This window comes from Erinaceus europaeus, chromosome 5 (genome assembly GCF_950295315.1).
Source record: "Erinaceus europaeus chromosome 5, mEriEur2.1, whole genome shotgun sequence".
In the NCBI taxonomy this organism is placed as follows: Eukaryota; Metazoa; Chordata; class Mammalia; order Eulipotyphla; family Erinaceidae; genus Erinaceus; species Erinaceus europaeus.
The window spans coordinates 122,552,205-122,561,115 of NC_080166.1; the positions used below are offsets into that span (position 1 = coordinate 122,552,205).

Below are 8,911 nucleotides of genomic sequence, written 5' to 3' on the forward strand. Positions count from 1 at the left end.
CGCGCCCCTCCCCGCTCACCCACGGACGAGCCGATCCGCGACCTTCGTGGCAGCGGCATCTTAATGGCCGGGTCCGGGCCGGTGCCGCTCGGCAAATCGGCCCCGTGGGGGGCTCGGCGGAGGAGGGCGCAGGGGCGGCGGCCCGAGGGCCATGGGGTGCCCGGCGCTGCGTCTGTGGCCGGGAAGCGTCGTCCGCCTGCCCGCAGCGGCCACTGCGGCGGCGCCGGCTCACGCACAGCCCCGGGTGGGGCGGCGGCGGCCCTGCGGCGGGAGCCTCGGAGGAGGAGCGGGCGCCGCCGGGGCGGGAAGGTTCTGGAAAGTTAGCGGGAGCCGGGGGTCGGAGAGGACAAAATGGCGCTGGGTGGGTGGGATTGGGCTGGAGCCTTCGGGGGCTTTTCTAGCAGATGCACGGCCTTCGGGGACTGTTTTCTGTCAACGTCCGACACCTGTTTCACCTGCCGCTCGCCTCGGGGGGAGACTGGAGACAGTGGTGCAAACCCGGGGCTGCGGGGCGGGGCTGCGGCGCGGGGATGGCGGGCGCGGGACAACTTTGTCCTCCCCTCATCTTCCCCGCCCCGACCAGCGGTTTCCGGCTCTCCCAGCGCTGGCTGCCCGGGCAGTGCGGCTGGTTGGCGGGGACGGTGTTCCCCGCACAGGGCCACTCTGCCACGCCCCGGCCCGGCTGGAGCACCCAGCCACCACAGGGCAGCACCTGCGGGGCTTCGCTCAGGTGCCATCAGAACAAGGCCGCATGTCTCAAGCATGAGGTCCTGAGTTCGATCCCGGGCAGCCCATGTGCCAGAGTGATGTCTGGTTCTTTCTCTCTCCTCCTGTCTTTCTCATTAATAAATAAATAAAATGTTTTTGTTTTTGTTTTAAAAAAAGGTCTTCTTAAAATAGATCATTTATAGAGGGCCGGGTGGTAGCGCAGCGGGTTTAAACACACATGGTGCAAAGCACAAGGACCGATGTAGTAAGGATCCCGGTTCGAGCCCCCAGCTCCCCACCTGCGGGGGAGTCGCTTCACAGGCGGTGAAGCAGGTCTGCAGGTGTCTGTCTTTCTCTCCCCCTCCTCTCCATTTCTCTTTGTCCTATCCAATAACAATAACAACGGTTGCAACAAAATGGAAAAGATGGCCTCCAGGAGCAGAGGATCCACAGTGCAGGCTCTGAGCCCCAGCAATAACCCTGGAGGAAAAAAAAAAAAAAGATGATTTATGAATGAGAGAGAATGAAAGTAGGAGGAGGGAGAGCCAGAGCATCACTCTGACATGCAATGACAGGAGATGATGTCAGAACCCTGCACCACCTTCTGGGCAACTCATAAACTGCCTAGATTTTCAATGGTGTGTTAAAGCTGAACAGGCCTAGGAAGCACTTTTGTATTCCCACCTCGCTCTTTTTCCTGACTCCCTTCATTCTTAGAAACAGGCATGGCAAGTTGAAGTGGCCTATCAAAATCACTTGATCTATGTTTTGTTTTGTTTTCTTGCTTGTTTTTCTCTATAAATGTTTAAACTGTCATTGGTTCGTCCGGGCATATTTCCATTAAAAAAAATGGGTTGTGGTGGTCCAGAGACAGTGGTGCACCTCGTTGATCATATACATTGCCATCTGCAAGGACCCACCCAGCTCCCCACAGGGATAAAACAGGTCTGCAGGTGTCTCTCCCTCCTCCTCCTTATTTTTCCCTCCCCTCTCTCAATTTCTCTCTGTCCTATCAAATAAAATAAAAAAAAAAAAGGCCACCAGGACCATAGTACAGGCACCAAGCCCCAGGTATAAGCCTGGTGAAAATAATAATGAGCCGGGTGGTGGCGAACCTGCTTTAGCGCACGTTATAATGTCCAAGGATCCGTGTTCGAGCCCAGGGTTAGGGTGAGGCAGTGCTGCAGGTGACTCTCTTTCTCCCTATCTCCTCCTACCCTCTAGATTTCTGGCTATCTCAATCCAATAAATAAAGGTAATTAAAATCATTAAAATAATAACGAATAAAATATTCAATCTTTTTAACCACTGATGAAATTCTGTCCTTATGGTGAAAAAAAAAAAAAAAAGGGAAGCAACTGAAGAGCCTGGTCCTTTGAACCATGTGTTTACTGGTGTGCTTTCTTTCTTTATTTAACACATATCAAACACCAAGGACAGCAATCCGTCACTGAAAGAGTCAGTGTCTATGGAAGCCCAATTCATTCACCACCCACCACGTTCTTCCAGCTAGCCCTCCACTAAAGATTTTCTTATGAGAAAAAAGAAAATGCAGACGCAATGGACAGCTTGCTTTGAAAAGTATGCTGCCAAGTTTAGCTTCATGTAGAATTTTTTTTTTTTATGTAGAATTCTTTACAGGTCTATTCTGGTCCTTCAGGGGGAAAAAGTGTTTCTGGCAAGAAGTGAATCTTTAGCTGGAAGCTAAGGAAGAAGAAAATGTCTCTAGCGCTGGGCCAAGCTTGAGAGTGGGAAGCGTTTTCTGTGGGTCCTTTTCTTTGCTGATGCGAGTGACCTTAAAACTAGTTCATCCTAGTAATGAGTTTCTCAAACTGTCAGTGACTCAATAGATTTCATGTAATTGATAACTGAGCAGAATTCCAAGATACTTGAGTGGATATTAAAACTTTTTCAACCCTAAACTTAAGGATAAATAGGAAACATTTCATCCATAGCAAAAGACTAGGTGAGGTTATTTTCAGCTTTGATCACCACAAACATAAAATGATGCCATATAACCCTGTAGCAAAAAGAGGTTATTGCTTCTTTATCCATGATTGCTTCTTTATCCATCCTTTGATAGCAAAAAACAGCCCTGAAACTTTGTAATGTGCTAAAATAATTCATTTGGTAGACCATGAATATAATTACATAAATGCAGGAAAGAGATGGATCTCTTGCTTGAACCGGAGTTATTTTATTAATTACTGTGGTAAATTCTCTTGACCTGACTAGCTGGTTGGTATCTCCTGGAGAAGTGGAAACAATTAGGATGGTGTTTGCCCACAAAATTCAACCCTAGGGAGTCGGGCGGTAGCACAGCCGGTTAAGCACACGTGGTGCGAAGCACAAGGACCAGTGTAAGGATCCCAGTTCGAGCCCCTGGCTCCCCACCTGTAGGGGAGTCGCTTCACAGACGGTGAAGCAGGTGTCTTTCTCTTCCCTTCTCTGTCTTCCCCATCTCTCTCCATTTCTCTGTGTCCTATCTAACAACTATGACATCAGTAACAATGATAACTACAACAATAAAACAACAAGGGCAACAAAAGGGAATAAATAAATATATATTTTTTAATTTTTAAAAATTCAACCCTAAACCTTCCCTTTAAGGTCTACACAACAGGTAGAAACTAACAAATGGCTAGTATTTATCAGTACCCTTAGACTTCATATGACAATTATAGATAATAAATCATTTAATACCCAATGTTTGACCTCTCAAAGAACTTTGCAGCCTTGCCAGAGGCTCAGACTAAAACCAAAGAAGGGAATAATGTCACCTGAAAGAGGAAATGTGAGTAACAACGCAACACAGAGAAATTATCTAGTTTCTACTCTTACAGAAGCAAGAATTTCACAGAAAAATTTCCCTCAATTTCCTAGAAGTGCAGACACTCATACATCAAGTAATAGAAGCAGTCTGCATTCAAGATCATCCAACATTAGATGAGTGACTAAAAAAACTGTAATATATATGCATGGTGGAATACTACTCAGCTATTAAAAATGATATCTACTTTTTTTTTTTTTGCGTTCTCTTGGATGGAATTTGAAGACAGCATGTTGAATGAGATAAGCCAAAAAAAAGACAAATACAAAATGATTTACTTATTAGTGGGACTTAGTAAATAGGGACAGGTGAAACATGGAATGGGCGTGGTGTATTGCACAAAAGCAAAGGAGGGGAGGGGAGGGAGAATGAAAACTCTGGAGGCCTGGTACATAATAAAACTATACATATGTCAATGCAATGTAAAGCATTAACCCCCTCAATTAAAGAGGAGAAGTCTGCAGAAGAAAGAATCCCTGAGGAGAGACTGGGGGAATAGCCTACCAGTCAGAGTTCCTGCCTTGTTATGAAGTAGCTCCGGTGCTGTGGGATCTCTCTACCTCTCTCTAAATGAAAAGGTGAAATTATGCATGCACAAGCCCCTGACTTATCAAAAAGTAGTAATAACAAGAACACCTGAAGAGATAGTCCAAGTCCCTACTGCTGTGGGTTTATAAATAACATCGAGCTAAGCCATAACAGCCATTTTCTTCCTTATGGATGGAATAAAAAGGGAGGGGAGATTTTGAGCTGTCTTTTTCCAGAAGGCAATTGCCACCAGCCCCTCACTAAGCTCCTCTTAGCAAGGAGATCAGCTAAGACAGACTCCATCTTCCAGGTGCTGGTATTAAGGGGAAGAAAAAAAAAAGATTAACAATGCTTTTTTCCAATATTTCCAAGAAATCAAATGTATAATTTCTTTTGGCAACCTACCTCAATGTTCAGGAAGTAAGATTTTCAAGCAGTCCTTTTTTTCTTTTGATTTTTTTTAATGTTTATTTATTTGATAGAGACAGCCAGAAATTGAGAGGAAGGAGAAGATAGAGAGACACCTGCAGCACTGTTTCACCCCTTGTGAAGCATTCCCCCTGCAGTTGGGGACCGGGGGCTTGAACCTGGGTCCTTGTGCACTATAACATGTGCACTCAACCAGGTGCACCACCACCCAGCCCCGTCAAGCAGTCCTTCTTAAGACCATCTTAATTATTTTTATTTATTTACCGCCAGAGCATAAATATCTCTCTCTCTCACACACACACACACACACACACACACACACACACACACACACACACACGGAGAGGGAGAAAGAAAAATTAAAGGGGGGAGTAGTGCGGGAATGAAGAGCAGTAGTAGGGGCTGGTGATGGTGCACCTGGTTGAGCGCACATGTTACAGTGCTCAAGGACCCAGGTTTGAGTCCCAGGTCCCTACCTGCAGGGGGGAGGCTTCACGAGTGATGAAGCAGGGCTGCAGGTCTATCTATCTCCTTTTTCTCTCTTGGTTTCTGGCTATCTCTATCCAATAAATAAATAAAGACAGTAAGAGAAAAAAAATTTTTAAAAGAGCAGGAGTAGTGGTCCGGGAGGTGGCGCAGTGGTAAAGCTTTGGACTCTCAAGCATGAGGTCCTGAGTTCGATCCCCGGCAGCACATGTGCCAGAGTGATGTCTGGTTCTTTCTCTCTCCCTCTATCTTTCTCATAAATAAATAAAAAAATTTTATAAAAAAAAAAAGAGCAGGAGTAGGTAGCATAATGGTTATGCAAAAGATTCTCATTCCTCATTCTTCAAATTCCCAGGTTCAATCCCTTGCACCACCATAAGCCAAAGCTGAGCAGTGATCTGGTTTTAAAAAAAAAAAAAAGAGTGAAAAAGAAATATACCTACAGTACTGCTAGGTATATTTATCTACTAGGTTTTTTTTGCTCTTTGCCTCCAGGGTTATCGCTGGGACTCGGTGCGGGCACTGAGAATCCACTGCTCCTGGTGGCTATTTCCCCCCCCATTTTTGTTGCCCTTGTTGCTCTTGTTGTTATCATTGCCATTGTTGTTATTGATGCTGTTGTTGTTGGATAGGACAGAGAAAGATGGAGATAGGAGGGGAAGACAGAAAGGGGGAGAGAAAGACAGACACTTGCAGACCTGCTTCACCGCTTGTGAAGTGACTCCCCTGCAGGTGAGGAGCCAGGGGGCTTGAACCAGGATTCTTACGCCAGTCCTTGCGCTTTGCGCCATGTGCACTTAACCTGCTGCGCTACTGCCCGACCCCCAAATATGTGATTTTTAAAAAATATGTATTCTCTTTTGTTACCCCTTTTTTTTTTTTATTGTTGTAGTTATTATTGATGTCGTCATTGTTGGATAGGACAGAGAGAAATGGAGAGAGGAGGGGAATACAGAGAGTGGGAGAGATAGACAGACAACTGCAGACCTGCTTCACCGCCTGTGAAGTGACTCCCCTGCAGGTGGGGAGACTCCTTATGCTGGTCCTTGTACTTTGCTCCACCTGCAGTTAATCTGCTTCTCTACCACCCAACTGCCGATTTTTTTTTTTAAACCAGAGCAGTACTGAGCTCTGACTCATGGTGGTGCTAGAGACTGATTCTGGAAACAGCATCAGACTTGAAAGTCCTTTGCATAACCACTCATTATGCTGTCTCCCCACCCCAAGGATGTGATTTTTTTATGCTTGTACTTAGATATTCATAATAATGTCCTTTACATAGGAAACCCCTGAGAAACAAAGTCAACGATGTGAAAATGAGCATTCTATTAAGTCTTTTCTTTGAAAGTAACATTTTTGAAGAATATTAAAATATTAAAATGACTTGAGAAAATATCTTAGTATAATGTTAAATTAACAGAGAACTGAAAATTTTTGTGTTGTAATCTATCTTTTAAATATACACATATGTGCATATATATATATATATATCTTACTATATCTAAATCTATGTAATACCTAGAAATAAGTATTAAAATTGCAACAGTAATTATCTTTGCATGGTGATTTTTATTTCCTTGGTAGCTTTCAAGTTTTGTACAGTACAATGAGAAAGTGCAACTTTTTTTTTTGTTCACACAGATTTTTTTTTTAAAAGAATTTGTTTATTTATTCATGGGAAAGATAAGAGGAGAGAAAGAACCAGATATCAGTCACTCTGGTATATGTGCTGCCGGGGATCAAACTCGGGACCTCATGATTGAGAATCTAATGCTTTATCCACTGTGCCACCTCCCAGACCACCACACAGATTTTTTTAATATTAACATCTTACAATACCATAATACATATGTCAAAACTAAGAAGCCCACATTGGCACATTACTGTGAACTAATTTTTTTTTATTTCTTTATTGGGGAATTAATGTTTTACATTCAACAGGAAATACAATAGTTTGTACATGCATAACATTCCCCAGTTTCCCATATAACAATACAACCCCCACTATGTCCTCTATCATCCTTCATGGACCTGTATTCTCCCCACCCACCCACCCCAGAGTCTTTTACTTTGGTGCGATATGCCAATTCCATTTCAGGTTCTACTTGTGTTTTCTCTTCTGATCTTGTTTTTCAACTTCTGCCTGAGAGTGAGATCATCTCATATTCATCCTTCTGTTTCTGACTTATTTCACTTAACATGAATTTTTCAAGGTCCATCCAAGATCGGCTGAAAACGGTGAAGTCACCACTTTTTACAGCTGAGTAGTATTCCATTGTGTATATATACCACAACTTGCTCAGCCACTCATCCGTTGTTGGGCACCTGTGTTGGTTCTAGGTTTTGGCTATTACAAATTGTGCTGCCAAGAACATATGTGTACACAGATCTTTTTGGATGGATGTGTTGGGTTCCTTAGGCTATATCCCTAGGAGAGGAATTGCAGGATCATAGGGTAGGTCCATTTCTACCCTTCTGAGAGTTCTCCAGACTGTTATCCACAGAGGTTGGACCTGTCCTGTCCCGCGGGACCTTCAACGTGGGTTAGCCTAGGAGAGGGAGTGAGGACAAGGAAAGAAGGGAGAGGGAAGGGGACATGAAAAATGAGACAAGTCAAGATTCTGATCAAGTCTGTTTATTAGCACCAAAGATGCTGTTTTTAAGGCCAGGGCAAGGGGGGAGTTAGCAGCTGGGGACTGTTGATTGAAGTGGTGTGTTGTCATGGTAATCAGCCTTATCTGGAAGGTCCTGGGTGATCCATGGGGAAGTGGAATTGGGAGACATGAACTTATCTTGTCTGTGAACAAAGACTCTAAGGTGTAAAGAAGCAGGAACTTAACTTTTAAGCAAGGCCATCTGTGAACAAAGACTCTGTGGTCATGCCAATAGCAACCTTGAGGGCACATGTGGCTCCCACATGGACCAACTGACATTCCCACCAGCAGTGCAGGAGGGTTCCTTTGACCCCACACCCTCTCCAGCATTTGCTGCTGTTACCTTTTCTGATGTATGACAGTCTCACAGGAGTGAAGTGGTATCTCATTCTTGTCTTAATTTGCATTTCTCTGACAATCAGAGACTTGGAGCATTTTTTCATGTGTTTCTCTGCCTTTTGGATCTCTTCTGTGGTGAATATTCTGTCCAAGTCCTCCCCCCATTTTTGGATGGGGTTATTTGTTGTCTTGTTGTTGAGTTTTGCAAGCTCTTTATATATGTTGGTTATTAAACTCTTATCTGATGTATGGCACGTAAAGATCTTCTCCGAGAAAGTGCAACTTCTTAAATAAAATGTAAGATACAGTGAACCCATCAGTCCAGAGTTGTTGTTTTGTTATAAGTCCAGCAAAGGTGGGCGCGAGGAATAACATCATTGCAAGACTGGCCAGCTCCTCATGGGGCGCGAGCGCTTCCACACTACGATCATCATCTCTGGCATTATGCTATTCCACTGCAGAATACTGTGCCCCAGTATGGTTCCGTAGCCCCCATGTCCACTTGGTCGATTCCAAATTATATTCCTCCATGAGGATCATTTCTGGAACCATCCGTTCCACCCTGGTCCCATGGCTGCCAGTTCTTAGCAACATCGCCCCGCCAGATATTTGTCGGGATGCGGCATCATCTAAGTTCATTTCCCACGTCTACGCTCGACTGGACCTGCCAATATACGCGGATATCTTCGCCCACCCTGTCCAACGCTTGACGTCTCGTCACCCAATTTGGTCCCCTATGCCTACACTGAACTTCTCTGCTCCAGACTCTTGGAAACAGAGTTGGCAGTCAGCTGAGGTAAAGAACAAACACCTCATCACAGACCCCTGCAAGCGTCAACCCGGCTTTGACCTAGAACGTTCTGATTGGGCCCTCCTCAATCGCTATCGAACAGGCCATGGCCGGGTGCGCCGCTATGTTCCATCGCTGGGGAGCCAG

At 44.7% G+C, this 8,911-nt stretch overlaps 1 protein-coding gene across 4 annotated transcripts in view; it reads right to left on the reverse strand.

Moving 5' to 3' along the window:
- The window catches only part of ATP8A2 (ATPase phospholipid transporting 8A2), a 641,523-nt gene extending 640,999 nt beyond the window's left edge, over positions 1-524 (reverse strand). For 3 of the 4 annotated variants that reach the window (XM_060191724.1, XM_060191721.1, XM_060191725.1), the window contains exon 1: positions 20-135. In XM_060191724.1, the coding sequence (XP_060047707.1) occupies positions 20-59 (40 nt within the window). In that variant the 5' untranslated portion in view covers positions 60-135. Of the gene's footprint in view, positions 1-19; positions 136-455 lie in introns of those variants that run through there. The other variant, XM_060191722.1, reaches the window with a different exon arrangement.
- Positions 525-8,911: the final 8,387 nt, after the last annotated feature.